This window comes from Helicoverpa armigera, chromosome 9 (genome assembly GCF_030705265.1).
Source record: "Helicoverpa armigera isolate CAAS_96S chromosome 9, ASM3070526v1, whole genome shotgun sequence".
In the NCBI taxonomy this organism is placed as follows: domain Eukaryota; kingdom Metazoa; phylum Arthropoda; class Insecta; order Lepidoptera; family Noctuidae; genus Helicoverpa; species Helicoverpa armigera.
In genome coordinates this window covers 11,347,754-11,375,659 of record NC_087128.1, presented here as the reverse complement: position 1 = coordinate 11,375,659, position 27,906 = coordinate 11,347,754, and the positions used below count along the sequence as shown (strand labels likewise).

Sequence of the window (27,906 nt, the reverse complement as noted above, 5' to 3'; positions counted from 1 at the left end):
TCAGCTCAACCACGACTGTGTAGATACACGAGCACCATTACGTTTCCTATATCTAAAGATGGCTATAGAACCACTCCCATGTTCTTCTACTTCTAAACCCAACAAAGAAAAGTCGAAAATCGCACAAGACCCGTTTCGAATCCCGCAAATTTATATTGGTACGAACTAAAATGGCTCCGTGCACGCACACAGCAGCAAATATGATGGATTGGCGGAGGTGCGCGTGGGCATGGCGTTCTGCAAGTATGCTAATTCTTTGCATGGTACATGGTACACGACGGAGGTTACGTTGGTACATGGTTAGAGCGTTCGATTGTTCACCGTGGGACATGCGTACTCGCAGTTGCGACACTGGAACTAAGTACCAGCTCACTAATGCAAAGCTTTGTGATGACTGCTCCGTGCCTTATCTTCAGGAGACTACAGGAAAACCGGCTAAAATTGTTCTTTGATAGGCGTGGAAAATCATGAAAATCATTTACTTTTTACTTGTCCTGAAATGATCCAGAAAATAATTTTGTTCATTCAACTGTTTCCGCTACGAAGATTCAAAGTTTTTTATTACAAAGATGACTATTCATTCCACTTGCTAAACTAAATGATATCCACATCCTCAAACGACCGCAAAACTTTAATGAATGAATAAAACACGTAATATATCTGAAGGACGATTACGCAATGCAGAATTTGCATGCTGATTGTTATCAACGCGAAAACCATGCCAAGCCAATTAACGGTGTTCGCTGAAAGGATACATGAGCTCATCGTGATCGCCGTGTTTACACTCCGCATCCGCCGTCTATCGGGAATTCAACAATACCTGGTCATCTTCCAAACAGTAAACAGCTAACAAAGCATACTAAAACAATGAGGAACAATGAAAACAAACACGTTGACACAACATTCGTCTGGAAATATGCAAGAACAATGCTCGTGACGGGCTATGTGAGGAAATTCGATCCCGGTGCATCCGAACGTTTTTAAACAATGGCCGATTCGGGTTCCCGCGTGAAACTGACAGCGCGCGAACAATCGCCCAAATAACTGTCGTGTTTTGTAATATCGAAACGCAACGATACGTGATAGTATCTTTTTTTTCGCAAAGGATTTTGATGGATGAGGCCGCTTCAATATCGAATATCCATATTTATTCTGAGAACCCGTACAAATTCGGCTTGGTATGTCAAAGTAATTTCGTTCCCAAGTTAATCTATTGAAAGGCTCGATTTTGAAATCACGCATTCCTAATTCCAAATACATCTTGCATTGGCTAGAGGTTTTCAATCGATTTACCAATCTCTAAAATATCGAGACGTACGTAACCTTTACCATAGATTTACTCATATTATCGAAAAGTTGTATATTTTACGTAAAAAACGGAATAAATGACATAATATTAAAAATGACAATTTAAGCCGTTGATCTGTGGCTCACAAAGTCTTATGTCAACACATAAATAAATCCAAGTCCGAGTCCGTTAGCAGTAAAAGTGTTAAGTAGAAATGATTTTACATAGAAAATTATTTTAATTTAATACAACTAGGCTTTTTCACATATAATAAGTTGATAATAAGATTGAAATTGGATATCCAATAAGATGACGTTTTTATGATCACACACATTACGTTTCGTTTAAAGCAGGCGAGCTACTTTGCTAATCCGTCCCACTTTTAAATCACTTATTTTAAATTCATGATAATTTAAAGATTAGCCTAATATTTACAATTTAGAATTTTTGTATGACCTACACTAAAGAGTTGGAATAAGTTTATGATTTTTGTGTTTTGGATGGCCTTTATAGAGGCCAATTTTCACAGCCTGTTAAGTTGATAATAAAAAAAAATATTATTTCAGCAAATCCTAAACAGAGAAAATAAATAAAGAAATTCCTTCAAAACCAATAGCGAAAATTGAAAATGCAACACTTTAGCTGCGCAGGCACACAAGTGCATCGGAATGGATGCTGCCCGCACTTGCAGTATAACATTGTCAGCTGGTAATGTTAGATCATTTTGTATTTAAATTGCTAATGGCTTGTAAATTTAACTGAGTATATTATTTTATAGCTTAGAGCTAAGTTATTTGGTGTCAGTACCGAGGTACGTTCGATTTAGACTGCAATTTGTTAGCACGTTTAATATTAACAAAATGTATTTTAACATCGCATATAAATCTGTTGGTTTTAGCAAATTCTAAACAGGTTGGACAGACATCCATCACTCTTCTAACATTTTATAACGTAAGTTAAAAAAAAATAACTCAGACCATAGACAGCTGTATTTGCAAAGCCGTGAAGACAAACTCGCAATTACAATAGACTATCTCTAAAACAATTAATTTCTAACACAGCTAACGAATACATTTGTAAAGTACAGTAAGCAGAAGATGATTAGTGCAGTACTAGATCAGCATCAATCATTACAAAGTTATGATTAAGTGGGTGAACGGAACGCAGCCTCAGGGTACAACGGGAATTAACTTCATTCAATATTCCACTTAGTAGCTATTGCTGTTAATTAAACATCCTTGCTAATGTTCATGCAGAAGTATAAGTCTCCACAAATAATATTGCCACTCTTGGTTTTTCTCCGACATTGACAATATGTACCGACAGGTCGTCTACCTATCTCAATCTGTCAGATTTCTTCAATAGATTGTCAACCTTATCACAATAGTGGAAGGTTAACGTTCGATTGGTAAAATTTGACAGTTTCGGGAACAAAACACTGCTGCGTATGCGCAAGGGGACTTTCACAATAATTAACCTCAGACGAGCAAAGTAATTTGACGAGAGCGAGAAACTCCCTGTTTTAAAATCTAACAGTAATATGGATAAAAACTGATACAATTAAACAAGAAGATTATTTAGGGATAATACTGAAACATGATTAACTAGAGATACGGTTATCCAGCTCTTCATAATTCTCTTATAAATTAGTTTCGTAGCAAGGAAACTTTGTACCTGCTTTGTACTTAGCACATAGTTGGGTTATAAAATGTGTATTAAAATTTATTTCGGTTATAAATGTTTACAGGTTTAGGGTACGGTTAGTCTGGGTACTAGAGACCTGTGTGGGAATGACGTAAAAAGCAGACCGCATAACAAGTAACTAAGGCATATAGGTATGCTTATTAGGTACGCAATTTAGGAGTGATTGTCTTGTTAGAATTGCACTTGTTGAACTATAAATAGCTTTAGATATATATTTTTTATAATTAAACAGCCTGACCTTTTTTTCTAATGGGACATTATCAAATAACAGAGGCTGTTCCTGATTAAAAGTCTTAAAACCCATCTCTGTCCCTTTTGAAGCCCTTTACGTGCCAGGGCCTCGGTAACTATATTCTAACTAGAGTAACTGTGTAATAATTTAATAAATAAACGTGAACCTATTACATTATATGACACTTAAAACTTTATATTAGAATTAGTAGCAGCATGGAAACAACCGAAATCGCGACCACGAAATATCTGGTTTCGATTTTGATAATCAAAACGCGCAACCTTTCTCCTGACTCGATTCCACGACTCCGTTTATCGATTACAACGTTGCGTACAGTTTGCATCACAACCATTGCTTAACTCTTAATCGCAGACCTTTTACGGCATTGACTTATAAAGCTACACTTGTATCTTCATTCACTCCTCTAATTGATCAAACTCAACCTTTCATTATAACTACTAATTGAATTAATCGACGCATCACAATGTTGCAAGGGTGCCATCTTCGAGGCATCGCGCTACCTGCTCATTTCTTCCACAAAACTCTTATGTGTAATCGATACATAATTATTTGGTTAAGCGATTCCGCTTCGCAAGTGAACATTTTGCGGTTAAATATAGCCGTGGTCACGGATAAACACGCAATTACGAAATTACCATATGCGGCCGACTAGTATTTTATTGGACGCGTATTTAACGGTACGCTTTTGGATAGTACCGCGTCGCATCAAACCGGAATGTGTTTTCAGATGGGAACACCACCGATAAACATTAAAACAACACTATCTAGGAATAGCGTCCATTTAGTGTGGCCGAGTCCGCGCCGGCCACGACTTCGACAAACTCGACTAAATAAAATGATAAAAATAGTTGGCAATTAAAAGCACGCACGCGGCGCGATGCACTCATTTGTGTATGCAAATGCCGCCATATTGACTTTTTTACGGTTGCGTACGGAAAATGAAACAAATTGTGTTTTTAATGTTTTAATTAGAGATTCGCTTTACGTCGAAGCCGCTATCTCTCGTCTAGATTGTGAATATGTTAATGTGAAAACGCATCGTGAGTCGTGAAACATTACTGAGATAGTCTAACTAAAGTAAGTATCTATTTTTTATAAAAAGTTGTTAATGAGTGGTGTACTAGAATCATCTGTGGCGCGTAGTAGGGTACTGCAGACAGGACGCGGCGCTGCGACTCGACTAAGTTAAACTATCACTCGACTCCCGAAGGTTCTCGATTTACTGCGCCTGAGTAACGATGTGTGAAAGAGTCTAATGTGGCCAGTATTATTTTCGTGCCATAAAAATGTTTACGTTGGCCGCCACAAACGCGTAACCAGAATTAATCTGACGGGTGCACTCGTGAGAACGAGTTCCTCTATGAATTTGATATGTGACATCTCTCCGATCGTAGACAGAGTGGCTCGTAAACTTTAATTCGAAGCATAAATTACCTTTGTAGAGATTTACTACGGTGTAACGCAATCCGAGGTTCAAAGAATACGTATAGAGGCTGAATAAAGGACGGTCATTAGTGTCTATGATTCTGTGGACTTGTTTGATGCCATGCAGACAATGAAATGGAACGCATTTCATTCCACGTTGTTCTTTATAAAACCTTTTTTCTCTGTTTCTACTAATGTGTTGGAGGATTTATAATCTACCTGAGTATGTGATGTGCTTTTGTTATAAGATGGGCTTTCGTAAAGTATAGTGGTGAATGAATCCTATACTATGAAACAAAATGTGCTGTCCTTACTAAATATTTATCTTGTGTTTGTCTAACCAAACAGTGGATTAAATGTGCCTAAGTAGATACCTAATAGATAACTGCTCAAAGTAACCAATGACTTAAACCAAAAGCATGTTTCATTGGCTTATCTAAAGGATATCGAAGGTCAACGCATAATTATTTTAGGTCTAATCTACTCAAGAAAATCTATGAAAGTTATTTAACTGATGATGGGGGGTAATAGTTGGGCCTCTTCTAGATAATTCTTAAAATGTTGACAATAATACAATCCAAAACAAGACGAAGCAAAAATATTTACACCAACAAACAACTGAATAACAAGTTTTCATTTGCAACCTACATAGATAAACCGTCATTGGTGACTGGCAACACATTCCTATGCTATCAAATTACGGAGCACCGGTTCGCTCCCACCGATGGACATAACACGTGCATTTTTAATTAGACGGTTAACAATGAAGACGTAAATATGATACACGATCGAGTTACGATGCGAGCCCATTTCGCTTTGTCAAATAGGTGTTAATGTTGACTTTAATTGTTCGTCTTATCCGGCGTCGAGTTCGCGACGCGACCCACATATTATTGTTATTTAGCGCTGGCAACTCATTGTATTGTTAACGGTTCGTAGATAGCATTCCAAATTCAAATCACCCGTGTATATTTTCCGTCTGATCGATGGAATTAAATATTAATGGTATAAAAACGCAGTGGGTCAATCTATTATGGAAGTAATCGTGACTGTCTTAAAAGGTTCGATAAGATTTTCTATTTGTGATTCGGGATTAATTGGCGCCAGTTCGATTTCCAAATGATTTTAGTCTCACACATTAGGCGTGCACGTACACAAAAATGCCAGCCGGGGGCGGGGCGCGCGGCCGTTGCACCTGGCGATCGCGCCGGCGCATTCCTCACGCACTCCTTTTTATGCTACACTACAAGTTTAGCCCAACCACTCTAATCTGGGCCGCTTTTCCCCTCTCTGCCGAAGATTAACAGACTAGAAAGGGTAGCAACTCCTCTCGTGCGAGGTTCCGCTTACACTGGACGCCGCAGTAGGAACGGAACGCAACATCTCCTATTTTCTTTTTTTAATTTAGCTATTCCATCTCCACGTCTTTGTTGGTCGGCAGTTCGGATCAAACGTTTTTTGGAGGCGACCCCGAGTTATACAGCCTTTACAAATACAAACATGAGAACAAATATTTACAGTTTGTTGTATGGATTTATGGCCGCTTGAAGAGAACACTTGAGTTTTGACAGGAAGAGTTAGCGAGCACACACGAAAATGTTGAACTTTTAATTGGAGCATACTTTATAAACTGGTCGGAGTCGTTTTTTGGAGGTTATCTTGTTTGTTTTGGAGATCAAAAGCAGTAAATTGGGACATAAAACGTTTTAATTTAAAGGATAAATATTATAAAAAGACAAGATTTAAAGCTGTATTGGAACAACCTCGTAAACAAAATTTATTCATCTCGGCGAAAACGTAACGGTTCATAAAGCCGAGTCAAAGAAACGCTCGGATACAGCTACACATGTGGTACTAGTTTTGCTATTTTAATTGCAAAACATTAAGGACACAGCACGTTGTATAACCAGTTGAAAAATATATTTTTTGTGTGACAAATAAGTGTGTCAAAGTACTAAACGCGTTTGCAGGCTGCGCTTACGCATTAACCGCAAAAGTGCGCTGCGCCGGCGCCACCGGCCAACGAAAACATTTCAAACCTGTTCGTGCAAAACGTTAATTTTGTAAAACAAACACACATATGTGTGCGACCTACAAACCCGAGTTAACTCGTAACGTGAAAGCGGGAAAGCTAAATTATTTTCACTTCAAGTTGTGTATTAAATACGATATTTACGGCTCAACTCAAAGGTTTCGACAGCTCACGGCGCTAACTTACACACAGACGGTTAACCTCCGGACTTACTTAACTGCTCAAAGCAGTAACTTTGTATCTATATTAGTTGGCATGGTACTATTTTACTTGTGTATGAACCCAAACAGCCATCTATAACCTAGTTATAATAAATACATTTAATATTATGTCGATAGTAAACGAAAACTTAGTACCTATGTAATGTAATGCCTAGGCTCAGGGCGTACATAAAACGAGACAAATCAGGACCAAATAATCAGTAATTCAAGTTATAATTACCACTGTATTCATGTAAAATCAGGCTCTTAGACGATACAGGAAACGGTAGCTTTGCAGTGGGAAAAACAAGCCTTTCCCACTGAATGGCTTTCAGTGACTGATCATTATGAATCAAGACAATAAGATTGTTCAATTGTCAGCAGAAACAAGAAGACAGTGAATGAATGCTGAATAAACACAATTATAATATAGCCAGTGTTATCCGTGTTACTTCCGTATTTATCTTGTCTATGTAAACATGGAGTCAGCTGCTTATTAACCCGTCCCATTGAGAAATACACTTAATTATTGTTATAGTTCTAAAGGTCGTCACATGTCACTGCTAATGTTTTAATGCAATCTTTATGATTGAGCTCATTAGCTACTTTGTTATGAGATGGCGCCAAGATCTTATTACAACTATAATAAATTGTTTGAACAGAAAACGCGCAGTCATGGTTTTGGCGTCATTAAAACTTCTTGGTCAATTAAAACAATAATGTTGCCAGACTAAACAAACCATAGACAGGACATGGATCTGCAGTTGCAAATGGCAACTCTAAATCGCGTTGCTACTTTGAGAACAAGATAGAAATAATCCTTTATTTTACAAAGAAGGTTTATAGGAAAGCATTCCCTAAAGACTAACGGTAAACATACATCAATTTGCTACCAACCTTACATAACAAACATCAGTGACACCATACTTAAACCGAGATTATCCAAGAAAACATCTCTTACGACATTTAACGACGTGTCTATAGCGCCATCGTAATGAAGTAACCAAGTACGAACATAAATGCTTTTCTACGAAACTTCCGAGATGTGGAACATAGTTCTGGCATCTGTATAAGTAAGATAGACAGCATAGTTACAACTTACATGACATTGTTGGAATGCTTACTAATTCTAAGGTAACCTGAAAGACTGCTTTGTTGGGTACGTTGGGGACTACTCAATGTGAAGATCTAATTCAATTGGTTCGAAGTGGTAATGGTTTTTTTTTTTCTAAAAGCTTGACAGATATGACTGTCAAACTATGTGAGTTTGGTAAGTAAACAGAAGAGATGTAATTATACATGTAAACCTGCAAGTTTAGTTTCCTCTTAAGTTACGTCGTTACAGTTTATTAATGAACAGATAACAGATAAGTTTATCATTATCATAGTCTAAACATTATGTCAGTGTTTGCGTTGTGATTAGACAGGCGTCAAAGTCGTGTGTGATATAATATGAGGTACCAATTTCGGAGAATATGGCTTTTAATAACATGTCATTAAACTTCCTGGACTTCATGATTTTGCATGTTATCTACGAGTGTAAAAAATACGTGCTGCTATGTAAATTATCTTTCTTCTTGAGTGAAAAATACTTAAGAGCTTTAACCACGGGAATGCACCCTTAGGTATCCAGCTGCGGTTTCAACTGTCTACATAGTAGCACAGCAGAAAAACTGCGGTAAGAATGAAGAACTATAAACGATCTCCAACTAAAGCATTACGGTGCCAGGAAAGCTTCGGCACGAGACCGGAACTATGAAGCTATAAACCATTACAACGACTATAAAACATTGTTGCAAAAAACCGGTAAAATGAAAACTTTCCAAGCTTATAACAATGATTAAAAAGATTAACATCACTCTAGCGTGACGTGTTCCCCTACGAGCCGAGCCAATCAATACTAGGAAGACATTTTGCTAAATAAGCAGAACTTTCTCCGACATTCGTTATACAAGCATAAATATATAGAAAAAAATTTGCATCTATTTAGCAATCCGTGTAAAGTCAGCGTTCATTGTATCGATCGTTAACTTCCTATTCGCTTCGCATCACCTTGCGCACGCGCATCCAACATGGCGCGCGTCAGTCCGCTTCGTTAGTGGAGCATTTGTCAAGATAATTGTCCGAACACCGCCATTTGAGGCTTTGACATTTCCTGATTATTATGAATACCTTTTGTAATTTCCTATGGCAACTAGTGTTTACCCTTATTGCCCGGATATAAGAGGCATATTGCGATGGAAATGAGTCTGTGAACCGCATTATTAGATGCTGTATTGTATGATTCAGCCTTGGCTTTGACATTGTGTCGTGTTCGACCAAATTTGGTCGTTTTGTGCTCAATTACGTTGACAGGCTCTGATTGGCCAGAGCAAATAGAGGATGTCACTGACGCAAGTTCTGTTTGCAGCTCATTACAATGACGGTAAGAAATCTGAACCTTCAAGGTGAATGTGGAACAAGGGCAGTAATTAGATAAAAGGATTTCACAAACGACCTGTAAAATAAAAGCAATGTTTTGTTCTTTAACGCTAAAAATACCGCCCGTAATGAAAAATGATGTTCTGAAGTTTTTAGTCCTTTATTAATTTTACATAAATTAAAATGAAAACAAGTGTACATCGGCTGGCCCTAAAGACTTTATTGTGGCTGTATAAAAACATAATGAGTATGGGCCTCAACGGGGTTACTCCTCGTCACAATGTTTTCTCAGGTGCGGCTGCGACGCAATCAAGTATTTGTTTTAACCGAAATTATCGCAAATGTCTACTTATTATCAGATTAAAAACATGCCTCATTATGACAGGTGATCTTCCGTCTCACTTTCTTGAAAACAAAACTAATGCTATCTCGCAACACTGGTTATGAATAACGACATTCTAAGCATTTTTGGTGAATGGCTAACTATGTCCGATAATGGCATTGGTGGTTAGCAGATAACTTTATTGATAACCGTAATGGAACACTTAATAGAAGTTGTCCAACTAAAAAGGTAATAACAAAAAAAAGTTTCAATAGCAAACAGTGATCAGTGACAGATAAAAAATTGTTGAAGGTTTTAGATGTCAGTGTCGTGCGTCATCATTATGAAGTATATTTTAATAATAGCGATGTTATCTGCAGATTTTTGCACAATATTTTGATAAAGAATACCTTTACTTAGTATTCAATTAAATGTTTCATATCTAATTCTAATATTTGATAACTTTGAAATGAACTTGAGACTTCGTACGCTACAATGGATGGCATAAGAATTTAGCCAAATGAAGCAATAGGTTTGCTGTCTACCCTCAGTTCAATTGTTAGTTTTAAGGTTGGTCCCAGTTACCTACTTAGACCCGCAACATACGTGTAAATATTCTAATATGCTAACACCGAACTATTGTCTAGGAGACACCTCGTAGTGTTACATACAACTCGAATAGTTATTGAAATGAATCATGCGCATGCATGCGTAAAAGTGGCCTCGATAGTACAAATCTTGTTATTGTTGCACTACACACTGAAATATTGTGAAAGTTATCCGCGTTCCTGTCAAAAATTGCTATACAGAATTACAATTGAAAATTGATTATAGTTTTTGCAACAAAATCGTCTCAAATCGAAAGTGGGTATAGAGTTATAATAGAAGTTGAAGTGATAAATAGAAATATAAAATGGTCGATTTGGTGAGAACCAATCACCGAATCACGTTTCAATCTGTCAAATAATCGGATGAAATAATCAAAATCAATGTAGAGTGACCTTTGTTATAGTTTTGTCAAGTAACTTCGATTAATCGTGATTATTTTTCAAAGATGGCCGCGAAGGTACAGTTCTAAACTATTCATCAAGGACTCCTTGTCGGAATTAAAACAGTGATTGTATCATATTAAGTACCAATTACCTTCAACCTGTAGCGAAGGGAAACAATAGTTTCGTAGAACATTATTGGAATTAAAATAATTATGATGATGGCCTAATGACATCACTTTATTTGAAGACGTACTAACGTAATGTACGTTTGATAGTAGAGATTAAATCTCTATTTACTCGCCTTATCATTCTCCCACGGAAAGTGTTAGTTGTAACTGAGTAAGTTCCTACTTACCTACCTCTATTACAAGAGGTACATATAACGTTGGGTGGACTAAATAAAGAAACAAAAATAATCGCTCAATATTTTTTTTATGTCATTTACCTACAGGTCATTGGCCTGACCTATAGGTTGCCATATGTTTTTTTCAGTGCTAGGTACATAAAATATGAAAGTTCTCAATCATGGTGACTCGTATTCCTGGGTCAATAAACTAAAATTGAGAAGTTAGTGAACCTTTAAGGGATGCTATAAAAAATAAGTAGAAAGTATGAAATAATGTGCCTTTGCCTTTCCAATGCTATTTGTAAAAAAAAGAATTGTTATCTGTGGATTTTTATTGTAAGACGTATTTAGGCAGTATGGTCGAAAGACTTTAGCCTGCCCTATGGGCAAAAAAAAAAAAATTGTAAGACGTAAGTAGGTACCTAATAAAATTATGTTTATGTTCATGGATGTTAAAAGCTAATGTGAAATGTACAAACGACGCCCATAGATAGGTACCATTCCACAAACGACTGGAGATTTTATGCTGAACGTGTCGCGCATTCTGTCCGAGGCGCTCAACGGGACCTTAGGACGATAGAACCTACTACTAGGTACTTGTTCGCTTTTTTATGTTACTTCAATGTAGTTTTGTACTTCTAGATGTCTTACATAAGCAATGGAACATTAGCGGTTTCAATAAAAACAAGTAAGTATAACAATCGTCAGAACTCAGAACCATAGACAAAATTTACGAGAAGTTTCCCATTTCCCGCCAATTTAGTTAGTCAATTCTGCAATTTTTTTTGGCATTTAAGTTTAGAGATGCGCCTGGTTTGTCGTACTATAACAGTAGTGTACCTATGAATAATTCGTATATGTAACATAGGTACAGATTTTATGGTTTAAGATATTACATTAGAAAGTGGTTCTGATTTTGGCCACCTACCCACCAAACATTTTAATAAAATGTGTGGGTTTTTGTTTGGATGTTAGGTGAGTGCTGTGGTAGGTAAGTCTAATTGATATTTAGAAAACTCTTTCAATCACTTATTGGTTTGAAAGCTTCTAAACAAACACTTTCTATCTACCTACTTACAACATAAAAACAAAATCTATCGCAAAATACTTCAAGTAGGTAGGTACCCACCAAACGCTATTTGTTAGGTGCGTTCATAGAGTGTACATACTACTCAATACCATTTTAATAACTCGATGAAATCCGTTAGATCAACACCTGAAGAGTGGCCGGCCTACGCACACATGGACATGTACTATACATACACCGTACACGTTACGTTAGTCAACGAACACACCTACACGCGAATATTTCATCTTGTTGATTAGAAATAAACGACGTTCGAAACTTGAATTTAAAAGGTTCGTAATGATACTCACCCGATTAGATTCCAAAGCCTCGGCACTATGCTCCTCTTTCTGACGGAAGCAATTAGTGCATTTGCTCTTATTGAAGATGTTTGGTGCAAATTTCCTGCAATCCGATCGCCCAGACATGATTGCCAGAGGTCAGGGTCTATTCAACGTTCACTATGTCACCGTACACAGCATGATGCTACTGTAAAACACCCACACTAGACGATTAATCGCCTTTTTTCGTACCGAACACGTAGTTTATCACGCGCGCACCCACCGGTGAGTGAGCTATCAGCGAAATCACTGCAAGTGAGCGCTAACGTCATACAAAAAACACATGCACTAAACACAATCTCCTTCGGCAACCGAACACCGAAGTAGTCGTACAATCGCGTAAACAATATTCGTATTCACGTCAAAATATAAAACAATAAACATCGATTTCACAACGAACACGCGGAGTTCGCGAGCGCGCAACGACACGACCGCCCGTCCATTTTACATCTGATAGAAAAGCTGCAGCGAACACAGTTTGTTGTTTTACAACTTCTCTTTTCTTGTTTATGCGTCTGTAACTTAAAATATCTATGTGTGACAGTTTTCATCAGTGTGAGTGACTATATTGCTCTCCTTCTACAGCACAAGGTCGGGATCTTGCTATCTCTCTTACACTTTTCATTAATTATACTTGTTCCTAGTGCTGCCATCTGTTAGTTCACTTTTTCAACAGAGTTGCCATCGACTCAAGCGCTGCTAGCTTCGCTTCTTCCAATCACGTTGTAGTTGAGATACCGTTTCAGTACTGAAATAGTTCTGATAAAACTCGTAAGGTGTCACTTTATACCGCACTCATAAATCGTGTGGAAAATAATTTATTAGGTATTATGTAAGTAAATTGTCAACTACCCTAATATTTTGAGTTTGTTTGAGTTGAATTATTTAAATCGAAACAATACGCTTAAGCGTGTTCTACAAAACACTTTACACCGTTTTAAAAATGAAACGAGGACCTGTCTACATGGAGAAAGAAGATAGTAATATAATAGTGGGGGTTATAAAAAAAACTAAAACAATAAATATTCACTTTTAACAATAAATGTTTCTTTCTTCGAAGATTTCAGAATAAGCTCATTAATATTTTCACTTTGACAACTATGAAGTATTACGTCATTGAGGCTATTTGACAGTGACAGTTCAAATAATCATACGATGTGTGACGTGTGTGCAGTGTGTGTGTGAGCGGTCGCCCCATAAAACAGCGTGCACCGCATTCACGTTATCATAAGCTTTCCCTCTTTAAAACCTCCTCAAAAATTATCAGTCTCCTTCGTAACATCCAGGCAGCGAACGCCACAACGTTCATAAGCCCTTTCAGTTATCCTCTCATTCATATTTACAAGTAAAAAGGTGAGACTTGTATTTCAAACCGCACGCCCAACTAGTTCGTGTCTCATAGACTGCCGTAGACCTTGAATTTGTGTCTGCGAGGGAATTTGAAATGTCCCTGTATGTTTAGTCATCCGGTGTGATAAAATTGGTGCTCGCTTCTCTCAAATATTTGTGTAAAAAAGCTGAAAATGTAACGTGATATTGTGTTTTTAGTATGGAAGATTTGAGTTTCGTGCCTGACCTGCCTAGCGGGCCGCTTGATAAATACAGAAAAACCGCCTCCTTTGATTGGAAACGCCTTAAATTGGCTCTGGAAGGTGATATAGAGCTCCTGAAACTTAAGGTTAGTACAAAAAATATTATAATTTATTTCATTAATGGCACCAAAGATTGCACAACATTTGTAAGTTATCTCGCGCCAATATTTTAATTAGAACAAGTGGTCTGGCCACCTTTTAAAAAGCATTAAAATTCTTCTTAATCAGGAATGTCAAATTCAAATTAAGAATTTTTATAGAATGCCTTACTTTTGACAGTCAAATGAGAAGTTTTTTTGACAGCATAGAATTTTAGAATACTGTAACAAGAAATACAAATAAGAATTAATTTTAATAAGTAATAATTCTTGATATACTTTGGTTTAATTGTATTCAAGATTTCCATAAATGTCCGAAATAGATATCTTATGCTAATACAATAGTTTTATCACAGTGTTGAAGGCCAACTCAGATGTTTGGGACATGTTTCACATACTGAGATGATCACAACATACCGGTAGAATGTTAACTACCACATATTCTAACATAATACATACATATAGTAAATTAAAAATTAACTTATCAACCTAAAAATAAATTCTACTTCTTTTGTGTGTGTTTACTGTGTACATAAATGGTTAAATAAATGAATTTGTAAGTGATCTTCCCTCTAAATATTTACTTAATCATAATTGGTGTGGTGGTGTCAGCATTTCTTATTTTTCTCCTCCACTTTCCTCTCATAATCTTTGACGTTACTCTCGGACACCTGGCTCCCCTCATATCTTTCCCGAGTTGGACGGAACATTATACCTATGCATGTCAATGGGCTTTACTGACTTAACTGAACTTTTGAATCTGTACCCAGCAATACCAAAATAAACAATAATACCCAAATAAATGGTAGGTAATGGTTATTACATATTTGCAATGTAAAAATTGCTAATTTATGTAACTGTAGTTATATAATATTTTTTGTCAGTACTGAAAGCTTAGTAAAAAAACTGTTCAGACAAAAAATATTTTTATTATAATAACATCATTTATATGACAAGTATCATGCAAATATCATGTCATTTACCTAAATCTTAAAACAAAAGAACTTAAAATTTTATTATTTTGACCATTTATCTTTTAATCTTATTTATGAAAGAAATATTTATTTTATGTTAAGAGGATTTCTTCCAGTACTTATAATTTTAAAATACAATGTGAATAAATTAAAGCAATGCAAGAGTAAGGAGTATCTAAGCCTGACAATCTGACATCAAAAGGGTTATAAATCTAATGTCAATAGTAAGTTAAAGAACAAAGAAACCATGGATGGATTGTGTGAAAGTAGATATGGTAAGAAAGAATGTTACTTGTGAGATGACGACAGATAGAAGAGTATGGAAAGAGAAAACATGCTTCGCCGACCCCAAATAAAATTGGGATAAGGGCAGGAGAGATTAAACAGAATAATTAAAGGGGCTCCCAGAATCTAAACGAACGAGGATGGAACAAACATTTGGGAATTGAAATTACAATTGGAATCGGTAATTGGAATCCCAAATGGAATGGGTAGTTGGAATTCCAATTGAGATTCCAACTGGAATTCCAATTTCCAGATGTTTGATCCGCCCTCCTGCCTTTAGCCCTTGAGGGCCCGTACAATTTTTCTGATTAATCTCTTTGAGGCGTACATACTTCCTTAACTCACCATTGACATTTATAAGTCTTTTATATAAGATGGTCAGACTTAGAAACATCAAGTCGCGTCAAGTTGGATTGCTACTTCATGGGACTGATGTTTCACACTCAAAAGCCTGTTAGATCAAACCAAAAATAAATATAGTGTCTTATACACTATATTTATTTTACTGCAATATGTATGAAGGCTACATACGATCTACATGCTATTCAAAATCCACTAAATATACCCCAAGAAGTAAAATCATAATAATTTTAGTTAGCATATACATTATGGGCACACAAATGGGCTAAGCACATAACTTTTTTTTTTAATTTTCAGGGAGAAAGCTTAGGAACCTTTCCATCTATCTTATCATCTTATCAGCTATCTTTCCATCAAATCAAGTCAAAAGTCATTTATTTAAAGTAGGCTGAAAATCAGCACTTTTTGAACGTCTTTACAAAAGACAGCCCCCAAAACGCCCGCCCTTCACCACTTCCTATGTGTTTTTGCTGGGAAGAAGTTATCCCTACTTGTTATCAGACTCACAATACTTACGCTACGTTCAAAAGAGCATTGTAAGTAGTTATAGAACGTGCTTAAGGTCCCGTTTATCACGTCTAGTTCTTGTGAATAACTTTCCACAAAAACTGTATTTCAAATCTGGGGCACAGAACCTGATCTGTCAATGTTACAGTGTTGTTCTCATTCATGTTTTTTAAACATAAAGCTTTTAAAAACGGACAAAAAATCATGTTTGTTGTATGGGAGCCCCCCAAAATAATTATTGAATTCTAGTTTTCAGTATTTGTTGTTATAGCAGTAACAGAAATAGGTACATCATCTGTGAAAATTTCAACTCTCTAACTATCACGGTTCAAGAGATACAGACGGACGAACGTAGGGACGGACGGACAGAGGAGCGAAAACAATAGGGTCCCGTTTTGGGTACGGAACCTTAAAAAAGATCGTATCTTAAAAAATATTGTGGCTGTCTTTTGTGATATCTGTCCGTCCTTTGGTTTAAAGCTCTGATTAATTTCTTTGTTGATTTACGCTCATACAAAATAGGCTTATGTTAAATACACTTTATTGCCTTGCCTGATGTTATGTAAAAAAAGAATTTAACAATTAATTTCATGTTAAGACTTGACCAAGGCCTTTGTTGAAATAACATGTTTTTCTTTAAAATCGGTATGTAGGCTTTTCATGGCAATTTGATGGCGGTGAAGAAAACCAAGGTCTTGTTTCAGATGTTCTTGCAAGGTCTTGTTAAGGTTCACGGTCCTGTTAATGCTCCCAAGAGTAAGGAAACTGCCTGGGTTCTTTAGGCTGCGGTTCCACTGAGACGGAGACAAGCGGAGCTGAGGGGAGACGTGTGGGGATCGACCAATGACATTACATGAAAAAGACGAGATGTGGATTTCATGTAGTGTGATTGGTCGATCCACACATGTCTCTTCTCACAATGAAAATGGAAGCCCCATCCTTATGGGGCTTCCATTTTCATTTTCATGGTACGCTGAACTCGCTTTTAAGTGCGAATTTCGAATCTCCTCTTCAATACCTAACATCCGAATATCACTTTGCTAAGTCTTATAAAATACTTCGTTTTAATTTGAATTCGAATTGCAACTAACCCCCACACTCAGAGACATTTAATGATTACTTAAGTCACTCCTTAGTGACAGATTCTCATAGAAAACTTGCACTAAGGAACAGCTTAAGTAACCATTAAATGTCTCTGAGTGTGTCCAATAGACTTCAAAATAATCGTTGACATATTCCTCTATGTACGGGCTACGTACGTTACGTTAGGCGAAACAGTTACTCCAATATGACACGTCTCCATTTTGTCTATATCTGTCTCTGATTCATAGCTATGCATTGAATTACTTGACGGACACTCGAGGAAACTTTGAGTATTCAATTGTTTATGAAGCCACTTATGATCGCAGTTACGTACTGTTACGTGGTAATAACTATCTTATTTATAGATGTTTTATGTTCTGCTGAACGATGTCTTGATAAATAGCTGGGCTTAGAAACGGCCTTGAGTGTGTTGGTACTTCTAAACAAGATATTTGATAGGGACTGGTCACGTCTGCAGTGTGCAGACTTTTTAGTCGGCCGACATTTGGATCGCGCACTTGATAAGCTCGGAGATGTATTGGAGGGGTACATAACACCGATCAGGTATTTGACCAGTTGATCGACTAAAAACTTTGAATAAATTCACGATTTTCTTTCAAAATAGTACAAGCATATCGTCAACTGTTTAGTCTGCAGTGTGTCAGCCTCAATAAGATTTGCACCATTAGAGAAGCAAAAGCATTTAAATTAGAGTCAGTTGGATGACATATCTAAATTCGCAGTCGTCACAATCTAATATCTAAATTACCTAATTGAATATAAATGGAATGTCTAGATCTATGCTAGATAACAGTCTACAATCGGATGATGACGGAATAAATCAGATGCAGATAGAAGGATTATTGTAATGTTATTGCTGGTCCTGTCCTTGGTGCGATTTCCTGTCAATCGTGTAAAAACGTGGCCATTTAGCATTAGAAAAGCAATCGAACATACAGATTGACGAAAAATTGAATACTGAGCATCGGTAAAAGGACGTCCGATGGTACCAAATGTCCCTTAAATTGGTTCAGCAGTTTTTCTGTGAAACCGCGACGAACAGACATACTTACAGATTACCTATTTACGCATTTTTAATAAGGTATTTGTTGACGAAAAGTTCACCTCTTACATATGACGTGGTCCACTGATATCAAAATCAATAAAGTCATGGTCTGACTGATAACAATGGGGATCCCCAGCGTTCACTCATAAACAAAACTATCCACAGAATGATTCGCTTCTCCATATCAGACAGTGCCCGAAATGAATCACGTTGTTTATTATTTTAATGACTAAGTATAGGTAACAACAAATAGTGCTAAAATGATGTATCATCTTCCATGTGTTGATAGTAAATAGTAATGTCTGGTAACACATAAAACAATAATTGTAATCATCTAACAAGCCCAAAAACGCATCGTAAGCGCGATGATAAATTCAGAATAAGTCTAGGTCTTATGTAAAACAAATATAGTATCTTTATTGACGACAAAACAAAATTTACCGTTTACAAAATAACCATGAAAATTCATGATACGATTAACAGTGCACCGTAAAGTTGTTTTATCAACGCATTAGTAGAATACCTCTAATCTTGCATGACCGAATACGTGATTAACCGCGGCCCTGAATATCATGAAATTGCCATTTATTGGACCATTTTATTCGTATTAACGTTCAGTAATTAGCCGTTGAGTAGCTGTTTTTTTGTGGCTTCACCCGCGTCCCGTGGGAGCTACTGCGCGTACCTCTATATGATATAGCCTTGTTACTTGGGAAGAAAGTGGCTTTCCAAATGTTTTTTTTTTCAAATTGGTTTCGGAGTCTTTAGGGTACAAACGAATAAACAAACAAAAAATGTTTCCTCTTTATTATAAGTTTAGTAGAATACCTCTAATCTTGCATGACCGAACGCGTGATTAATCGTAGCCCTGAATATCATGAAATTGCTATTCATGCGACAATTTTATTCGTAATTCGTTCAGTAATTTATCGTTGATTGGTTCATGTAAAACTTTACGGGTTTCACGTTTAATGATACAGTTAGTGTGTTTGCAGATATTCCAAGCCATTAAACAAAGCTATATCTATGTACTCAGATTGCGTTAGATTTCACAGTCGACCAATGGGTTTTATGTCATGATGATCATTATTGTCTTATGCTGTCATTATTGTCCTATTCTCTCATTATTTATTTAATGTTATTTGAACATTCTTGGCAGTCGTCAGTCAGTTACATGTAGTTAGAACTATGCCAGTAAGTCGGACAATCAGTCTTACTATGGGGTACCTATCAGGTTGCCCGGTTAACTGGGTTGGGGGGAGTCAGAGGCTTGTATGTAAAACACTGTTATCCAACTGCATCCAGTTAAACTGGACTGAAAGCCAACCCTAAATATTTGGGAAAAGGCTTCGCAGATGATTGATGAATTAGAACCAGGCTCTTATAATTCAGTGTGTATAGTAGGTAATCTGATATAGAATGCCTCTTCTTATAGTGATTGCAAGCCATAGAGATATACCTAAGTTGTAAACTGATACGATAAGTAATCGATTTTCACACTACTCACGGTCGTATAATATCGCTGTAATAGGGATTGTTTGTACTTAAATTGGATTAAAAGGCTAGGCGGTTGCGATTTTTTAAAGGGAGATATGAAACGGCCAATTAGGAGACAGTATATTGAGTGTTTTCTACATAATTGATATTAAATAGGTCTCATAGTAATCGTGTTTCGAAAGGTACGAGAAACTGGTGAGTCCCAGATGTCATTTGAACATCTTTGGTAGTCGTTACGGGTAGTTAAAAGCAAGAAAGTCTGACACCAGTCTTACCTAGGGGTATTGGCCCGGGTAACTGGGTTGAGGAGGCCAGATAGGCAGTCGCTCCTTGTAAAACACTGGTACTCAGATGCATCCGGCTAGACTTAATGCCGACATCAACATAATTGGGAAACGGCTAAGCAGATGATGTGGTCTTATAATAATCCTATTATGAATCATACCAGCAATGCAAGTGGATAAGATTTCTTAACACGATATCGATAGGGGATTATTGTAATCCTAAACGGTCCTAATTGAGATTATCTGGTTCGTATGAATGAAACCTTTCAAAACTTCGTACTATCCTTACTTATACTAAAATGTTTGTCTGTTGGGCTTTCACGCCAAAGCTACGAAACTGATTTAAGTGAAACGTACCTACACAAATAGTCTAAACCCTAAGACAGAACACACACTGCTTTTATGCAAATGCAAGAAAAATCATTTTAATTATGAAACTCATCATCCTCATCCTCCGAGCATTTTCCCAACTATGTTGGTAGTAAAATTATATACAATTTTAGGCAACTAATTATTAGTTGCCTAAAATTTTCTAAAATTTTTATTTTAACTATTTTGTCAAAAAGATACTGCGGTTTATCTAAAGTTGCCAAGTCAAAATGCACACAATTCTTGTTAGTTACACATTATGGAATGATAATATTTTATAGACAATAGATAAGTTATCCATTTGTTACACATTAAAAATATCAAATATGGCAACCTAATCCGAGACTCACGTGCACGTTTTAACAATAGCTGATTATATCGGTGCATGCCAATGTATTGATTATATTATCAAGGCAATTCAGCCATGCTATTTCGGTACACTTTAAAGTATGGGTCATATGTGTAAATTTTTATTATTGTGTAATTTTGCTGGTGAATTTTTATTACTCACATTTTACTGTCTAGGTGCCTGTTAGGATTCTTTGATCCCATACGTACCTACATATAATATTAATTCTGCTCTTAACTTCTATGAATATAAGGGTCGTTCTGTATAGAAGGGACATTGCAGAATTGTTTTGGAGGATGTACTAAATTCTGTCCACTAATTATGCAAGCGTAGAAGTTGGACCAGACATCACAAGAGACCGTCTGTAGTTGAACGATTTTATATTAATAATACATATTTACTTCTTATTTGTAAGCAAACATGCAATCAAGATTACAAATCTTCTCCACTTTTCTCCCCTTATCCATTAAAGTTTAAGTCACATTCAACTCTATTTTTTATATTGTTACAGTACAAAATATGGCAAACACTGGAGAAGGACCCGCTATTCGCCCACAGCGCCGTCTCACCTCCCGTGGAAGAACAAAAGCGCATCACCCAACTGCAGCTGAAGAGGATAAATGACTACAAGTTCCATACTAAGGAAATGGTCAACTCCAGTTATAGTCGAAGGGTGAGTCACATTTAGACCCTATCGAAAGAGTAAAGCTCTCGTCAAAAACCTTTGCTGGTTACTTTGTCTTATCGAGTGAACTGCAGATTTAATCACCTAACAAGTACCAGTCCAGATATCTCATATCCTAGTGACAACCTCTGTTGTGGAGTTTTTGAACGACTCTGCTTCTATTAGGTAATAGTTGAGAACGACGGTACGGGGGTGTAACTTCCAGGCTTCGATCTGGTTGGTAAAAGTTTCCAAAACCCGAAATTGACCCAGAACCTCGTGCATAACAGTAGCGTTTACCACTGCCATCAGCCTTCATGACCCTCTTTACAACGGCGAATTTATTTGACGAGAACTTTTGTATGGCTTTGACGCCAGTATTAGATTTTTATATATCTAACAGTTTAATCAGTTGATTTGAGCAGAGGAACACAAATTACAGACAAACCCCAACGACCAATTAGATTAGATATGAAGAAAATTTATTTTAATTATACCACGACAAAAGCTTTTTATACTGAATAGAAATTAGCATAATTTATGTGGTCATAAATATACATTATGTAAAAACAATGCTCTTGATCATTTAGAATTTAGATATTTTAATTATTGTTAAATAATTATTGTTTATATGCTCTTTTCCAATTCTCTCATTGTTTGTAATTCCCGGACTTAGGTAGGTACATTAAGTATCCTGATAGCTTTAACAATGATGAGAATCCATTAATATTAATAACATGCAAAGCAATCGTTAGTTAAATCCTGATTTTCTTAGTATTAATTTCAGTAAATTTTGTGTTTTATCACTTGTAGGCGTGGCATAGGTATATTTATATTTTAATTAAACTAATGTTAAACTTTCTTATTCTTCCAAAATCCGAAAAGAAAAAAAAGTAATGTCATACTTTTATAAAGTATTAACATATGAAAGCGTATCCGTCTCTTGTATTTTAATCTCCAATACGTTGATCTAATGGTCGCAAGCGCGAATGTTGTACACGGGCTCTTAAGTTTGAATTCTGCGCACCGAAATCACATTATGGGGTTCTAGAAACTTTCACAAGTCTCATTCTCTTGGCTGTTTGCCAAGAGAATGAGACTTGGTGGTGTTACACCTTGTGGGTGAGCACGTAAAACCCGGGTGTCCCTTTTTACATAATAACAGCCGTTGTTCAAAAATTCCACCTCAGAGGCCTTCAGGCAGAATCAGAAAAACCTTAGACTATAGATCGTTAGGTGATTATAACTACAGCAGACTTAAAAAGATTACAGATTAATTAATTTATTTTTTCCCACAGACACGCACAATAATGACGATTAATGAGGCGGTGCAGTCGCTAAACCCCAGCGTGTCAGTCAAGATGGCCATTGGCATATATTTGTTTTCAAATGCCTTGCTATCACTTGGCACTGAAAGGCATCATAAGTACTACGAAGCTACATTCGTTGACAGAGAGGTAAGGGCATACAAAATCCTATATTTATTCTTCTATACGATATTAAGCTCTATAACTTCCAATCGAAGGTCTAAAATCATCTGTGTGTTCACAGATAATAGTTGCATACATTGTCGAAACTAGAGGTCAAACCTACGCTAACAGCCTACAGGTTAGATCTCAATGGCCATTGTAAACCTCATGAAAACAATAGAGGCAATTAAGTTGTACTTAAAATCGAATTATTACGAAGCGTCTGCTGTACACGCGTCATACTACACATAACTATCTTAATTAGCTGAAACTGAATCTGAAAAAACCTAAAACGATTAAAAACAATGATAATACTCATAAATTCCGCCCATTTTTATAGAGCAACATTATAAATATAAACGAGTTTGCACAACAACATAATATGTAATAATAATTAGGTATTGTTACATAACTTCCGAGGTCAATGTTTCTAGAACAAATAAACCAGATAGCGGACAGCGGTCTCGGTCACTATTTGGACCGTGTATTGAACAAAATGACGTAATTTTCATATGCACAGAAAAAATACGATTTTAAATGGACCAGTATGAAATTGATCACCTGGCGTAGCGTTCAAGCTCCCTCTGTTGCCTTAGTAAATAAAATGCAATGGAAGGATGACAGATGGTTTAAAAGCCATCAACCAGTCAGAAAGAGTCGTGAACTTTTCGATTTTGGAAAATCGTGTAATACCCGCTGCGTGTGCAGCGTGAGGCAGTGTCAGACTCTTACTGACTTAAACCCACCATGTTCCTCCTTAAGCCCTTTATGTACCAGGGCCGCGGTAACTCTTTCGAACAATCCCGCAGCTCCGGCAGAGTTTGGCCCTACTCGTTATGACCATTCCTGGAACCAACATTTAATAATTTTCCGTCCAAAACTACATTCATAATCTCCCGTCCATCTCCAGCAGTCACATAGTGAAGCACTATAATGGCTGAGACTAACACCTTTTTTTCACAATCTGGTTAAATAAGTAGGTAATGATAAACTTTCGATCATTGACCCTGACCGTCATAAGACAACGGTCAGTGCTCAACAGATGTGAAACTAATCAGCCTGTGAATAGATTTTACTGGAATATTTTCATCAGTTTCTATATAAATTTTAATTAGAACACGCGATGAGGATAGATTTGGCAGTCTTTCCTGTGTGTAAAACGTAAACATTTCCTGTACATTTAACCAAACCAAATTTTCGGCTACGATGAGTCCATAAATAAGTTAAATGAATAGGTACATTATGTATTATCTACAACGAGTCGATAAAATTGTAGACGTTATTTTGGCTGGTCGGAGATTGTCAAAAGCTTCGGTGAGTCTTGCGGGCGGGGGTGTCAGACTCAGGTCTTGAAGCCTTTTGTCTTTTAGGCCGTTGGTTAAGAAAATCACCTTTGGGTTGTCAGAGCCTGTAAGTAGCCTCAGCCTGTAAGTCTGACAACCAGTCTTATGGTATACTGGGATCAAGGGGTATTGGGTTACCCGGGTAACTTCGGCACCCAGCTATATTGGAAGCCGACCCCAAAATAGTTGGGAAAACGCTCGAGAGATGATGGTGATGACTTAAGAAAATCAATAACATATTTCTCTAATCATCCCTTAAGTAACACACCTTTCTCTTCAACTAATTCTCCTTCGTTTTATACAGAGGCTGGCCAGCTTCGCGCTAACAGAGATCGCGCACGGCTCCGACGCGCGACTCATGCGCACGACAGCAACGTACGACCCGCAACACAAGCAGTTCGTCATCCACACCCCCGACTTCGAAGCCGCTAAATGCTGGGTTGGTAATCTAGGTAAAACTTTGTGTGATATACTTTCATTTACTATATGTTGTGGTACATCGTTTTGAGGAGTTTAGGTGATCAGAGAAGAAGGAACTACTTAATAAATTCACAATTTGGGTGTTTCGGCTACAATATAATTGTTGCCATTGGAATGGCAATAGACTAGAATCTTCATGGGAAGTACAGAAAAGGATAGGTGTAGTTCTTGCTACACTTTTTGTCTCCAAGGAACAATGCGCGCAACCACTTAAGATGTTAAAGGGTGATGTAGGTGGAGATATGGGATACATGCGCGTACTAGTGTTCTGAAAGTACAACCATTGCGTTTTGCGAGAACTGTAAATAATGACGGATAGAGGTTTTAGCAATGGGGTATAGGTTTCCCAAAAGGCGAGGTCGGTCTATTTTAGGGGTAAAAGGTAAGTTTTGTGTTTCTGTTAAACCAGCAGAATCCTCAAGTATCAGGAATGTGGCGGTAGCCAAGTAGTTATTTGATCATTAACCTTAAAAACTATGTGAGATACATTGGTCTTACACACGTGCTACTATAAACTATGTTTAAAAAAATACCTCAGGCACATTGTAAAGTAATAAAATCACCACAAATGTGTATCGATCTGCCTACTATCGGCAGCAAAAAATCTATAACCACACAATGTTTTTTTTATATTGATTATATCGATATCGGTTGTTACTTCGTGGTTACAATCACCTCTTGTATTCATCACGAATTAAAATTCTAATACTCTCGAATGTTTAAGATGAAGTTTTTGCATTAAGATAGGTGGTAGATACCCTATCTAGAGGGTGATATGTAGTATAGGCTATATTTATACTGTTTATCCCAGTGTTTGGTGAATTTCCTAAGGAAGCAGACAAAGTCGCGGGCCAAAATGAACCTCGAAGGACTTAAAATCCGCTTCATCAATATCATAAAACATGCATATGTAGGTATATTGATTGCACCATTTTATCCTCTATTTATTACCGTGGGCGCGATCTCATGTTTTGCTAGCGGTTAAACTATACTGTATCGAATCTATTTTTATATTTTATTATATCAAAGAACGTTTTCAAGGTCGCTTTTTGTTTGTTTTAACAATTAGGAATCTTAGATCTGTGCTAAAGTTAAGTTTAGTTTTTTAGTAGCCTATGTTTTGAATCGTATGTACCTATTAAATAGGATTGTATTAGCAAAAGATTCTGATGAACTTCATAATAATATTGCTGATACACAGAACCGGAGTTGGCTTCGGCCACGTTCTACTTCCGGAAATCCGGGTCTTTTTAGTCCCGTGGTCTGGCAGCTCACACATCAAAACGATATTTAGGCTACTTTTATTCGGCTACGAGAAATAGCTACCTAGGGAGGCGGGTTATTACACTGGCTGAAGCTAGTTTATAGCCAAAACTGTAGCCTCTGCCCTAAATTATATTCATAATACCTACTCAAAACCCATTCAGTAGTCCAAAAGAGTTCCTCCAAACATAATAAGAGCTCATAATACTGATACATTTCGACACACGAAACAGACGTTCAACGTTCAATTACGACAATTAAGAATAATTAGTAAGAGGTTGCTATCCTCCTACAGTGCGTATCTCAATAGACCTTTGCGTGATCGAATATAACAGTTAAATATTAGTCTGTAAAATCATTATGTTTTTCACTTACTTATGTAAGATTTTTGCTGCATACTTTTTATGCAGCTTTCTCACAGCTGCTATAACTTATTCTTCTAAAAATCTAGTTTTGTTGTACCCACGAGCGACGATAAATAAAAGTTTTTTAAATATTTAAAACATCATTAACATTGCTTTAACTGTCAATTGAACAATCCTATGCGCGCGATATTGTGTGAACTTGTGAAGCAATTAATTAAGTCTTGCATGAATCCTTATTAATACGCACTATAACAGCGCAAAAGTACCTCTGTCTGCCTGTCGCGGCTTCATCAATGCTGCTAAACTGATTTATTTTTTTCCTGGCTACCATAGGCTACTTTTTATTGAAAGGAATAGTTCCATCAGGATGCGGGTGAGCGCCAAATAAAAGATAAACTTACCTACATACTTACTCGTAATTGCTTTTTACTGATAGATACTTCACATGTTTGATGACTGGTTGACCCAAATACGTCGGCACTCTTGTTATTTTGACTATCCAATTGGAGTATCCAGTCGAGGACACATCCAATGAAATGTAAATATTTGTACGATTTCAGGCTACACTGTTGAAGATTTGGCACATATAATATTTCACATGCATTTTAACTAGGGCTGCCATTTCGAATTTCGCCAAACCCGGACAAATATTAAAAAAAACCCGGACATTTGGCGTAAATAGCATTTTTTCCCCGGACGAGTCCGATTTTTTTTGTTTAACAAAACAAGACCTAATTTTTAATATTACCATATTACTTAAATTCAATGAGGTCCTTCCTTACATGAAAAGTCAGGGCCGCCTCTAGCTCATGTAGTATCTAGTATTGAAAGATTGTGACTTAATGTATTTCGAAGGTCATAATTAAGAACGCTCATATGGAAACTAGGAGTTACCTTCTTGATAGGTTAGACAAAAAAATGTAGAAAAATACAAACAACTGTAAAGTGAAGTGGCCGCGAGCGCAGCGAGCGCGAAAATTTTTGAGTTTTGGGTCACTAAAGCACCTAAACTTGTATAATAAAAAAATCCGCAAAGTGGAGAAGCCGCAAGCGAAGCGAGCGCAAAATTTTTTGAATATTGGGATATTACAGTAGCTAAACGGAAAAAAAAATGTGTTAAACTTAAACTCTAAACTTAACTCTAAACTTAAACGTTAAACTTCGACTTCTGCATTATTAGGCGCCCGGGTTATTCGCATACCCAGGCACCATAGGTTAAGATGGCCCTATGAAAAATGTCCGGGTTTTCCCCGGACACTTCTTGAAACCCCGCCCGGACGGCCCCCGGACGGCCTCCAAACGAGGACAAATCCGGGGAAACCCGGACGGATGGCAGCCCTAATTTTAACGATATCCATGTATCTTTTGCAAAATGAAAATAAGACAGTTATTTTCAAGAATACGTAATGACAATGAAAGGCTATAAAATCGCAAGACTTACCTAATATCGTCATCAAACAATACTATA

The 27,906-nt window shown here is 36.9% G+C and overlaps 2 protein-coding genes across 7 annotated transcripts in view; one reads left to right on the top strand and one right to left on the bottom strand.

Moving 5' to 3' along the window:
• LOC110369723 (protein outspread) overlaps positions 1–12,881 on the bottom strand; it is a 252,489-nt gene extending 239,608 nt beyond the window's left edge. For 4 of the 5 annotated variants that reach the window (XM_064036195.1, XM_064036199.1, XM_064036196.1 and 1 more), the window contains exon 1: positions 12,361–12,881. In XM_064036195.1, coding sequence (XP_063892265.1) covers positions 12,361–12,477 — 117 coding nt within the window. In that variant the 5' untranslated portion in view covers positions 12,478–12,881. The remainder of the gene's footprint in view (positions 1–12,360) is intronic. The other variant, XM_064036198.1, reaches the window with a different exon arrangement.
• A 640-nt stretch (positions 12,882–13,521) lies between these two features.
• LOC110369711 (peroxisomal acyl-coenzyme A oxidase 3) overlaps positions 13,522–27,906 on the top strand; it is a 28,245-nt gene continuing 13,860 nt past the window's right edge. Inside the window, exons 1-5 of one of the 2 annotated variants that reach the window (XM_064036219.1) lie at positions 13,522–13,743; positions 13,939–14,068; positions 21,366–21,527; positions 22,817–22,975; positions 24,635–24,782. In XM_064036219.1, coding sequence (XP_063892289.1) covers positions 13,940–14,068; positions 21,366–21,527; positions 22,817–22,975; positions 24,635–24,782 — 598 coding nt within the window. In that variant the 5' untranslated portion in view covers positions 13,522–13,743; position 13,939. Of the gene's footprint in view, positions 13,843–13,938; positions 14,069–21,365; positions 21,528–22,816; positions 22,976–24,634; positions 24,783–27,906 lie in introns of both variants that reach the window. The other variant, XM_064036218.1, reaches the window with a different exon arrangement.